The following is a 12,207-nucleotide window of genomic DNA, read 5'->3' as shown; positions in this document are numbered from 1 at the left end:
AGTGGTGAACTTTGGAAATAAACACATTGAAAAAGAGCATCATGAACTTGATAACAGCAAGTCCAACAGACAGATCCAGCATGCCAGGGAGCAGATATCTGTACAGCATGACATGAACTGATGGCAGAGTATCAAAGGAACAAGTCAATATGGTGATGCACTATCAGCAAAATGCTGAAGGGCAATGAGAATCGCTGGTGCAGTATTGGTGTGTGCAGAGTACAGCTTAACTCCACCTGACTCAACTGAAAAGATCATAGTTAAAGACAGAGCAGGATTAGCTGACAACAAACTAGGATGTGCAAAATACAACATAGGACAGAGACATCTGAGCCAATCTAAACAAGAGGAGGCAACAGAACTCGTATAGGCATATTTGCACAGCACTTCATTCAGGCTACTTCTCCAGCAGACCACACATTAACAAGAAAGTAGTCTTATACAGAAGGACAATATAGATACATACTCTATTTGCACAAACTCCCATGTGTCATATAGGGTATCTGAAAGTGAACCACAGCAATTTTGCAAGATTAAATTGTTTACATACTCAAGAACTGTTTCAGGATGAGAGTGGTCACTACTAACTACTTCATGCTTAAAACAACATTTGAGTTGTACTATAATCTTCGAATTTTCATGTGCTTATAATGTAAAATTTACATTTCTTTTATTATTATTATTTATTATATAAGAATAAATTATACATAACAATAAATAATAACATTATTATTATTTATTATTATTTATTATTTTTATCACTTAGAACTGAAGCATTCTTGCTTCATTCATCCACATGATGAATATCCTTGGACTACCTGAGGCAAAGCACATCAGGCATTTGGATTACTCAATAGAGCTAATGAGAGGAAAAATATCTCTGTGGCTGATGTAATTTTGTTTTGTATCCAAGGATATTTTTAGAATACAGAAGGAAAAATGCCAGACAGGAAAAGACTTTTAAATGAACCCCCAAATAAAATACCAGAAATAGAGCAGATGTATGCAAAACCAAACAGCTTAGGAGGCCCCAGATAAATCTTTAAAATGTTCTATTCCATACTGTCCTAGAATTATTAAGAAGGTACAAATATATAGGTATATAAATTTTAAATGACAAAGAACAAACAACATTTAATACTAGTTTATCTTTGGTTGCCTCCCTTTAAGCATTTGATAACCCTGGTGTTGAACGAAATAAATGTTAGAGATTTATTTGAATGAGCAATAGCAAGAGAGAGAGAATACAGAATTGGACCACTGCTGTAACTGCTGAGAAATTGGGTAAGTCTTCTACTAGAATGGCACACAGAATAACAAAGAAACTATGCATGCTACTGGAGAAACACACCTCTCACAAAAATACATAAATTACAGTAAAAGCAAGCTGGAGAGGAAGAGCAGTGACAATGGATGAGGAGAAAGAAGTACACTGCATTTCTCCAGGCTCTATGAGAATCAGTCCTCAAGAAAGACAGAGAAACTGCTGATGGACATTTTAGATATGTGTTGTGCTAGGAAGACTCGAGAGTCATGATCAAAGGTTACAGAACTAACAGAGACTGCATGAGACATTTCTCCATGCAAGTAAGAAAATATGACACAGCAGGCAGAAAATGATTAAAAATTTATATTAATAATCCAGTGATAATTAGAGCTTTACTGCAATTTAAAGTGCAGAGATACTGAGGTATATTCCTGTGCTGTTGTCAAGGTAACCTGTAAGTATGTAGGTGTGCTGGCCTTTATATCTAAGTAAGGAAATGAGAGCCAACATGTGCAGAATCTCTTTCCTTACAATTGAAAAGGTTGAGACTTAGTTGGAGAGCAAGAAAAGCTGGAGTAAATGCTAGGAGGAATTGCATTCTAGAGCTAATTCCATGAAGATGGAGTCTCCTCCCAAGTAGTCTGGAATCTGGAGCAACAGGCTACTTTCAGATAGGCAGGAAAAGGCTAACTCCTGAAGTGCTTCAGATACATCTTGTGTCACCCTGTACAACTTCCTGAAAGATGGGCATAGTCAGGTGGAGGTTGGTCTCTTTCTCCAGTCAGCAACTGACAGAACGAGAGAACACAGTCTCAAGCTATGCCAAGGGAAATATAAGTTGGATATTAGGAAAAAGTTTTTTATGGGGAGAGTGGTAAAGTACTGGAATGGTCTCCCCAGTGAGGTGAGGGAGTCACCATCCCTGGATGTGTTTAAAAAAGGACAGGATGTGGCACTCAGTGCCATGGTTTAGTTGAGGTGTTATGGAATGAGTTGGACTCAATGATCTTAGAGGTCTTTTCCAACCTAGTGATTTCATGCATGTGATTCTGTGTGTGGTATATCTTCAGCATCAGTATTCATGTTACCCACAACATACTTTTGTTAATTATTTATTATTTAAAATGATTTCTTGATTCTGATTTGAACTGTGATTCCTTACCAACTAGAGTGCCACAAGCGTTTGTCTTTTCATTCATGCTACATTCTTGGCCAGTTGATTCAAAGAAGAATGTAAAGAGGTGGTTAACACAAACGAATTTTACTTTGCAAACGAGGGACAGAGAGAAGTAGAAGAAGAGGTAAGAACATATACTCTGCCAGTTATTGAGTCTCCAATGAGATCTGACAACTTGTTGAGGTGTGACCACTTCCTAGCACCGAAAAAACAAGCTGCTTCAGGCACCAAATGATGCTGGCCTGCTTAAAGGCTCTTCAAGCCTCTGTCTCTTTTGCCTGCCCCCTCTTCTGCCCATTTCCCACTTGGACAGGCCTGTCAGGGACAGTGGCAGAGCCTCTGAAATTCCTGGGCTGTTCTCACCCTGTTCCCAAAAGGGCAGTTTGTAACATCAGCATCCACCAGAACTGTGATTGATTATAGATAAATTCTGCAAGGCCTGGTCCTATATAAGGGGAATAAAAAAGCCCTCACAATGATTCACAGCAAAAGATAAAAAAACCAGCATAATTATGGTAAGTAATCTAAAACCCCAAAAAGACAGGAATTCTCAAGGCTGTTTTAAAGCCTACAAACCACTAAGTAGTGCTAACTGCAAAGTGCCTGCAGTGTGGATGAAATTTGGAGTGTACAATGAGCTAATTCATGTTTTAATAAATCATAGTTTTGTATGTAGCTTTTGAATTCGAAAAAGACACATTATTTCCCACACATTTCTGGAATACTATGCTGGAATATTAAAAAACAGAATAGAAAAAATAATCTTTTCAGTGAGCTGCTATTTACTGTGGGGTATTCTGTTACTCAGTAGTCAGTGTATTCTCCACCATTCATGTGTGCAGACGAGGTTTCCCACACTTGACTCAAAATGGGCTGATGCAGAATTAAACTCAGCCACAGGAATGCAGATGCTTCAATGGTAACTGTGTCCACTAATGGAAAGCTATCTGCTATGACTGAGACCAGAGATGTAATATGTATATACATAAACACAGGGATGTCATCCTAACCTGCTGCTCTAATGGACATCACCAATTCAAAAGCTTTCTGCTGTAGCACAGTTTCACCTACCCACCAAACAAAACAGTGAGGTAGGCTGATGCCAGGTTGATCCTATCATACCATGTCCCAGAGCCTGGCAGTCTGAAACCTTCTCCAGACATTTTCCAGATTGACAGGAACTATTTTCCCTTAAGTTATGATGAAATACAAAAATGATGAAATGTAGGCAGGGCAATCTATTCTTCAGCCTAGAATTCACAGAATTATGCCTAACAAAAACGAACAAACAGAAGGTAATCCTGATAAAGCAGCAATTTGAACAGGGTTAATAATCAAAATGGTTCCACCAGCAAGACCTGACAAAACAAACCTCTTTAATTTCGGGATTTCAGGACAGTTTACAAACCAGTACAAAAATTCTAAATGCATACTGGAGCCAGGGACAGACAAAAACTCCAAGTAAATGAGTGATTTATTTTAGTCCACAAATAAAAGAACTGTTAAAACACTAACAGGTAGATTATAAGCAAAAAAAAAGAGAAAAACCTGGACCACATAAGGCAATCCACAAAAAAGCCCTAAAACTCCAGTAGATCTGTTGCAAATCTTCTCCCAAATGTACAAATTTCAAGGTAAAACTTGATACCCTTCAAGTAATTCATAGTATCTCAGATATTCATCAAAGACTCTGTATGCCCAAAGAACAAATATATTGGGCAAAAAAGCAATTTGAGATCCTCAAGGCCAGCTGAACAAACTTGTCTTTTATCAACCCCTTCAGCCACATTACCCCAGAAATCCCTACAAGACTCAGTCTCAGTCCCTGTCCAAACATGAGACACTTATGAGTGACAGGCCACATTTCTGAGTGTACAAAATGCACCCTGACACAGCTGAATTGTCCACCAGAGTAGACTTCAGAATCTTCAGCAACAGTCAAAGTGTAGCACTTTTGCAGAAGAGCCCTCTCTGTCACTCACTGTTGCCCCATTTACCCAGACACTGCTCTGTCCCTTGGGAAGGGAATCACAGAGCTCACCAAGAGCCACAGAGCTGAGCTAAGGCAGTGTCCCTTGGGTGCAGCAAGGACATCACAGCAGGACCCTTCCTCTTGGGGATCCTACTAGGATGGACTGCATAGGCCAATCCCTACAAGGCTTTGGTCATAGAGGGCTGCAAAGATATTGCGTGTATCATGACTAAAACTTTCTGAAATGTTTCATAGAAGAGGTTCGCTGGACAAATTCTTCCAGCACTGCAAAGTTATGGGAAGCAGCTAACAAAGAACTACATTTATGGAAATGAAAACCCAAGAGATGGGATGCAATCCTCTCAACCAGTACCTTGGCAAATCTACCTGAATGCAAGGTGAGTCTGCTTGCTTTCAGAGAATAAAGGGAACCTAAGTGAAGGGAAAGAGCTGTAAGCAAGCCAGCCACATATGCTGATCTGAACAGGGGCTGGGATCACATAGAGGAAGAAGTGGGTGAAACTCAAGATTTTCTTCAAGAAAAAGATTCAGATTAGCTTATGTTCTGAGTAAACCAGTTTTAAGAATGTTCTGCACAATGGGTATTCTGAAATAATGTTTTGAAAAACATTTAATAAAGCTTTTTGCTCCAAACTCCTGAATAAAAGTCTTGAGTGAATCAGAAAAATGACAATGGCTAGGAATAAATTATACAGATATTTGAAAAAATCATAAAGCAGTGTTCTTTGCTACCTTCACCTGCAGCAAGGAAAATTTACTGATCAGTTCAGTAGATTCCATTCATTTTAATATCTTCTATTTTTTAAACAAAGCTAAAAACTGTGATCATGAATACTTCTTTTGCCCATGGGAAGAAATTAACTACAGGAAGCAAAGACTCAGTGTTTGACTTTGCTTTAGCAAAACAACATAGTTAGAGGTCTCTAAGGAGATATTCTAGAACCAATTGCATAACAGGATGTACTGAGAGTCCAACAGCTTGTCAAAGGACAAAGAAAGCACAACAAAGCCAAGCTGCCATTAGTGAAATGAGCACATATTATTAAAAAAGCAATTTGCAGTTACTGTCGGATGGGATTGTGGTCTTGCAGTGTGCAAGTTATGTTTTGGTTACTTTGACACTTAAGAATTAAGCCACTCTCCCTTGTTTCAATCCTTGGTTTTAAAAGAAATCAGATTTGAGATATACTAGATCTATTTCAAATTTCTTTCAGACTCTAGTCCACTCCCATGATCTCAACTATCCAGGACTTTAGCCATCTGAGAAACACAGGCTCCAACACAAGTGTGTGTGAGCCCTTTCCAGTGATTAATGATGTTGCATCACCAGTGAGAAAAGATCTCTTTCCATAAACACTCTTCACACACCTGAGGTTGTGCTTACCATCTTTTAACTTGGATGTACACATCACAGATTAGAAATGTGAGAAGAAGGGCCAAAATTCATGTAACCAGATAAGAAGCATCACCTTCAGCAAGACACATACCTTTGTGGTATATAAAACATGTGTTGTGGAGGGGGCTTATAGAGAACTCCTTCATACACAGGCCACAGACCACTTAAAATTCTGAAGAGTGAACTCTTCCCACAGCCATTGGGTCCAGTGATTAAAAGATTCATCCCCTCCTCAACCTGCAAAGGGGATGAACGTTCAAAGATGTTACTACACAGTGTATGTGGCACAAGAGAGTCTAAGACCCCTAAGAGGGGTTACATAAACATTTATATAAAATTATCAACCAATTTCATTGATTAGCTGCATGTATTCATGCAACTATTCTGGAAACAGTGGAATTAGATAAAATATGTAGGCTGAGATCACAAAAATATTTTTATTATATCTGAGTATCTCTATAAACTAATGTTTACAGTAGTACACAGTAGTATTTATAGTAATGTATTATTATATACACGTAATGTAATATGTAATACGATTATATTGCTGTGTAAATACATCACAGTTAGAATCAACTGGTCCAATGCAGATTAGGTTCAAAGTGTTTTAAGCAGTATTACACCTATCTGTGATATTAACTGCAGATATGGAAGGTCAATCGTGTGATTTGGAAAATTTATTTCACATTGCCATTTCCCACTTAATTTCCCACAAGTTAACCTATGTTAACTTGGCTGTGATGCCAAGGAGTTTTTTTACTCACTTGACTGTTACCCTGTGGATATATGAGTGTGTATTTATGCATAATCACAATGCCATTATCTATGTTTTACAGAAATATACTGACCTCTGGATTTTCTTCGTTTCTGTCTCTTGAGACAGATAAAAAAATAGAAATGTCTGCTTGATCATGAGGTTGTAATTTTACAATTCTGAAATTCCTACACTGAAGATGTTGCAAGTTTTGCCATAGCTAGGACCCTTTCTTCCTAGTTCCTAATTCAGAGGAAAAGGAACATGCTGCTTTAGCTAAATTAAAAGATCTTCTGTTAAATTTATTTCTGGTAACTTCAACTCTTTTTAAAAAAGAACAACATCTGCACTGGAACATCAGATCAGGATACGTATGGGAGCAATTCAGTAAAGGTCACTCATTAAAATGTGAGCAAGTACCAAGAGGTGTCTGGAACAGGTTTTTAAAAACAACACAAGTTTCTACTGAATAAATCTCCCCAACTGGACTTGTGAACTATGCTGTCAGCTATTTGTCAGCACTGCTCTTTGTGAGTGTTCAAGAAAACTCTGTGAGTGATCAAGAAAAACTATGGGTTTGATTTTTTCACTGTTGCTGTGGCCTCAGACTTTTAAAGGAGCCTTTGTGAGTAAAGCATCCCAATTTGATTGAAATTTACTAAAGATGGATGCATACTCCATACACACCTTTGAAAATCTCAGGTCAGTTTTTCACCTGGCAACAGCAACAGAAATCCTCCCTTTTCTTTCTCTGAGCAGGACAAACTACATATGTCTGCCTCTATTGAGCTACTATGCCTACCTTTCTGGACTTCCCCTTTTATCCATATGCTCCTCCAAGTACTTAACATAAGGTATATGAATTCTGTGCTGTTTATGTTAATGTGATGGCAACAATCAGAAGATTCTTGCATATCATCTTACTTTGAAGTTTAGTCTGGAAACCACCACATCGCCATTCGGAGTAATTATAGGAACATTTTCACAAATAATTCCTTGATCAACATCAATTACTTTCCCTAGAAAGAAAAAAACAACAAAAATTAGAGTTTGTGAAACCCTCCATTAAGCAATCACTTGTGACAGCCTCTGTGCTACAACTGAGTATATTTTCAAGTAAGGACTGGTGTTTGAAACAGCTCTTTTATGTGCTCCAGGTTCCCCTAGTGGAAAATCTGGATAATAAATCTTAGCTAGTGCAAAAGACACTGTCAACAGTAGCCAAGAATGCACAATGAAACCTAAATTTGATCCTGAACACAATGCACAGTATGCATCATAAATGTGACGCACTATAAAGACGTGTTCATTCAAATTCTACTTGTATTTTCGGCCTTCTGTTTTAAATAGCTGTTTAATACCAAACAGTAAAAAAGTTCAAGGACAGCCTTAGCCACAGAGAAACCAGTAAAGTTTCTTTTGAGGATTTAATTAGGAGTCACTACCAGCCCTGAAAATCAGAGCACCTTTCAGTCTCCTCCAGTAATGAGACCAAAGAAGAAAACATTTAGTGGCTTGCTTCCATCTCTTTTCCATCCACAGAAACTGTAAACATGTCTTGTAAGTATTTGCAGAGACTTACATAACATTTCAGTCAGGTAGATATACCTGGCATTTGGATTTCTGGCAAATTAAATATACAGTCTCTGTTGGACATCTGGATATTCTGTAATACAAGGACTTTAATACTAACTGTCCTGGAAACAGTAGAAGAATGAAACTAACTTCTCAGTCACCTGTTAATGGTCCTGTCTAAGAGAAACCAACAGCTGGATTCCTAGAAAAATATTAGAAATTAACTTTATAAACAAGATGCAAAGGAAAGATATTTCTCTTTGTATTAGAAAGCTGCTTACTTAGAATTTAAACTAATCTGAATAACGAAAAATGTCACAAAGACCAAGTTAGTTATTTAGTTAATTATAAAAGGCTCTGGTAGCATTTCCTTCACTTAAGTTTAGTGTCACATTTTTCATTTAGAGGCTTTTTGTTCAGTTGCTTTCAACTTTGCCAAACTGTAACAAGCTGGGCAGAATTTTTTATACCAATCAGTCCAAGCATTCTTTTTTCATAAAATAAGTTTTACTTAAACCAGCATGAGATTATGAGGAAAAAAGTATTTTTCTGTTAAAAAGAAATTACTTTGATAGAGTGGGGACATTGTAGTTAAAATAAATCAATGATAAAATATAGTCAACTAGTAAGAGCTGAGTAAACTTAATTCTCATTTCCTAATCCTAACTTCACAGCATTTGATTGCAACTTTAGCATGCTTTCAAAGTATATTTGTGTAATCAGAAATGCAATTTGACAGTATTTGTACAAGACATACAAAATTCTATTTAATTTTTTTAATTATGAATTATTAAATATGCTACAAGGCAATGTTATTATCTGTAAAATATTATTATCATTCTCATATTTTCACACTCTTACTGACAACAGTAAATGCAAAGCACAAAATAGATATTGCTTAGTTATAAAGACTTATAATGGATGATTCAAAAGGAAATAAGTATTATGTGTTCAAAGAGCCATTGGGGAAGCTGAATGTTGTGATTTTTCTCCTCTAGTAATTCAGACACATATGAGTATGTGACCACATGTACTTTTATCCACATGCAATAGACTCCTCAGGGATTTCTGAAGTATTGCGACCAAAAGAAGGGAGGAAAACCAGTATTACAATAGCACTTGTCATAAAAAGTGTGGAGCCTGTGGCCTAGATTCATCTGGCCTAAATTCTTCTTAAATCCTTGTGCACAATGCTTGGTCTTGGCTAGCTGCCTCTGAGAGCTACAACTACACAACAGCAAATGCTAGTCACCATGGCTTTAGGAGGAATTCAGTCTGGATGAAAAGTGACTGTAGTGGAAGGAAAACTTGGGAAAAGCTTGCAGAGAAAAGAAGAGTAGGGTTTAGATATACTAGACCTAAAGGGAACATGAAGAGCACACTTGCATATCTGAACTGTATTTGGTTTTGGTTTAAAACAGTCATCTAAAAAGAGCCCCCAAATTACTTCATTGCTCCAGGAACTACAAACTTTTTCTCATGTACATGACAAAATGCAATAGTTATAAAATGCTATTTCTTTTAACATCAGCCAAGTGTTACCAAGATCTTGTAGATTACATCAGCTATTTCCATACCTATCCACCACACTGCATCACACTTTGTTATGATGAACCTTGTCAGAGGACTTTTGAGAAATATGAGCTGGAGGACAGCACTGTTGAAATCACTGCAAGAAGTTATTTCACAAAGAACCCTTTGGGGCCTATAACTCTACTGAGTCTTAACTTTTCAAAAGCTAAAGGAAAAGGATGAGGCTTTTCAACATCACAGAGGGCAGCAGCAGAAATGGTATGTTGGGAAAATAAGGAAAAACCCATTGCAAAAACCTGCCTTTGAGTACCTCAGAGAGAAGCTGGATGCAAGATGCAGAGAGAGGTGGCACACAATGGAGCACAGAAAGAAATGGATGTACACAGAAAATGTTCAGGGAGGGTAGAGACAGAAAGACAGTGGCACCATAAAGACACAGGATGGGGTCAGGAGGGAAAAAGTATATATTGATCAGATCATTTGGGAGGTGAAAAGAAGGATAAAGTTGTCATTTTCAGTTGAAGATTTCCATTAAATTATCAAAAAATGAGGCTGATCCTTAATTGTGGAAAACATAGCTTTTTTGAGAAAAAATACTAAACTAATCTGTCTTTTTTCCTCCTACCTCAAACAAAATAATGTTATGGTTGAAGATGAAAATGTTACAGTCTCAGCTTTCCAAAAAAAATGAACAGTCTGAGGAAAACAGGCACTGTCAGTGTAAGAATGCTAACATCACCATCACATATAATAGTATAGTTGAAATGCCTTTTCATAGAAAGTTTTTACAAAAAACCTTTGAGCCATTTTGTGTATTAGAAAAGCAGACCATAAGGACAGAATTATAAGGTAGCAGGGGGTTAAAATGAAAGGCAACATGGTCTCTGCAACGTTAAGGCTGAGAGCCTGATTAGTTACAGGAAAAAAATCCTCTGTTCACCTCTTGTCCCACTGCACCGTGCCTCCCCCACTGCCCCCGGGAAATTAATACAAATATAAATTAATTACCTTTGATTTCTAAAGGCCCATCAATGTGCAAGTCTGCTTTATCTTCACTCCTGCTGTTGTTTAAAGATGCTTGAATAACAGCAGTTCTTTTGTAGATGCCTCTCTTCACCTCATCAAAGACTGAAAACATGTTGTAGACACGGGCGGTGTAGCCTGCTAGCTCAGTGACCTGAGAAACAACAAACACCTCATTTCAGTTATACTTCACAAATTCTACAAATTAAATGTTTGGCCAAAGATCAACATGAGCAACAATGTAGGTCAACAACCATTCATTTTCATTCCTTGAAATTCTATGCTAACCCATATGCCACCTGTCGCTCCTACCAATCAGCAGAAAGGACAGTTTGAGTTAAGCCCATGTAAACTATGATAACCCCAATAAATGAAGAGGTTGTAGAGACTGCTCATTTCTGTAGTCTTCAATGAACAGAGAGCAGCTACTAACATATCTGAAAACAAAGAGGCTGGTACACAAGTTTAAAAAAAAATCTTTGCATTTTCCAGCAAAAATAGAAGTCCACAGAAGTGAGAAAAAAATGGCATCCATAATTACTTATGTTTGCTTGTTTTATTCCAGAAAGCTCATGTGGGAGAAGTGTGCTTTTCTGTGTAAAAGAGGCAGCACCAAGGCATCCTAACCTAAAATACAGTACAAACCAGGAGTCTTCTACCAACTCCATGCTAAATCTGACACCTTAGAATAGAACCGGGTATTTTTAAGATGGTGAAGTCTCTTAAAAGGCTTTCTCCATTTTTTTGTTTTGGTTCATTTGTCACATTTTTCACCTGGTGAAGACAGAAACAACAGATCTCTGGACCTTGTAACTTCATATTCTTGGGCTATTTAAGAGCTCCCAAAGAACCGCCTTCATCTAATGGTAGTAAGGAATTAAGCCAAGGCCTTTTATTTTAAATGTATTATTAGATGGTTTTAAAAGGATACATCTTTATACAAAATGCAGAGAGGATAAGAATAGCAACAAAATTAGATCAAGATTATAAAATCCTTGGTTTGCTGTGGTTAAATATGGTTAATAATAAACCCCATGACTGAGTTCACCCATTATGGTGTACACAATTCCAAGATAATTTGAAATAACTAGAAATAATTCCATAATTTTTCTGTAAATTTGTCTATTTGTGCCAGCCTCTGAAGTGAGTGCTAGTTCTGGCCACATGGCCATCATTCCACTGGAGGATGATGGAGAGAATCCTGCATGTGATAAATGAAACTGTGCCAGCTGCACCTCAGGAGAACCACTGTGCATAAGATTCTATACCATGACTGTAGGAAATAACATGTTCAAACACTAAATGGTACCACCTAAACTACTGACTGCAAAGAAAAGTTGAGCCCACCTCATCTGCACAGTGAATTTCACTGAATTTAAGGAGGCTGCCTTGGTGGAGGAGGTGGGCAAGAAATGAAACTGCACTACCACTTGATGTGGGTTGAAATACACTATCCTTTGGAAACTGCCTGAATCACAAAATGGAAATG

General features: G+C 37.5%; 1 protein-coding gene across 1 annotated transcript in view; it reads right to left on the bottom strand.

Moving 5' to 3' along the window:
* The window catches only part of ABCD2 (ATP binding cassette subfamily D member 2), a 42,185-nt gene that overhangs the window by 21,454 nt on the left and 8,524 nt on the right, over positions 1 to 12,207 (bottom strand). Inside the window, exons 4-6 of the mRNA XM_015627080.3 lie at positions 10,704 to 10,872; positions 7,512 to 7,606; positions 5,925 to 6,070 (exon numbers count right to left, since the gene is read on the bottom strand). Coding sequence (XP_015482566.1) covers positions 5,925 to 6,070; positions 7,512 to 7,606; positions 10,704 to 10,872 — 410 coding nt within the window. The remainder of the gene's footprint in view (positions 1 to 5,924; positions 6,071 to 7,511; positions 7,607 to 10,703; positions 10,873 to 12,207) is intronic.

The sequence above is a fragment of the Parus major genome, chromosome 1A (assembly GCF_001522545.3).
Source record: "Parus major isolate Abel chromosome 1A, Parus_major1.1, whole genome shotgun sequence".
Taxonomy (NCBI): Eukaryota; Metazoa; Chordata; class Aves; order Passeriformes; family Paridae; genus Parus; species Parus major.
The sequence above is the reverse complement of the archived record's forward strand: the minus strand, read 5'-3'. Positions and strand labels throughout refer to the sequence as shown.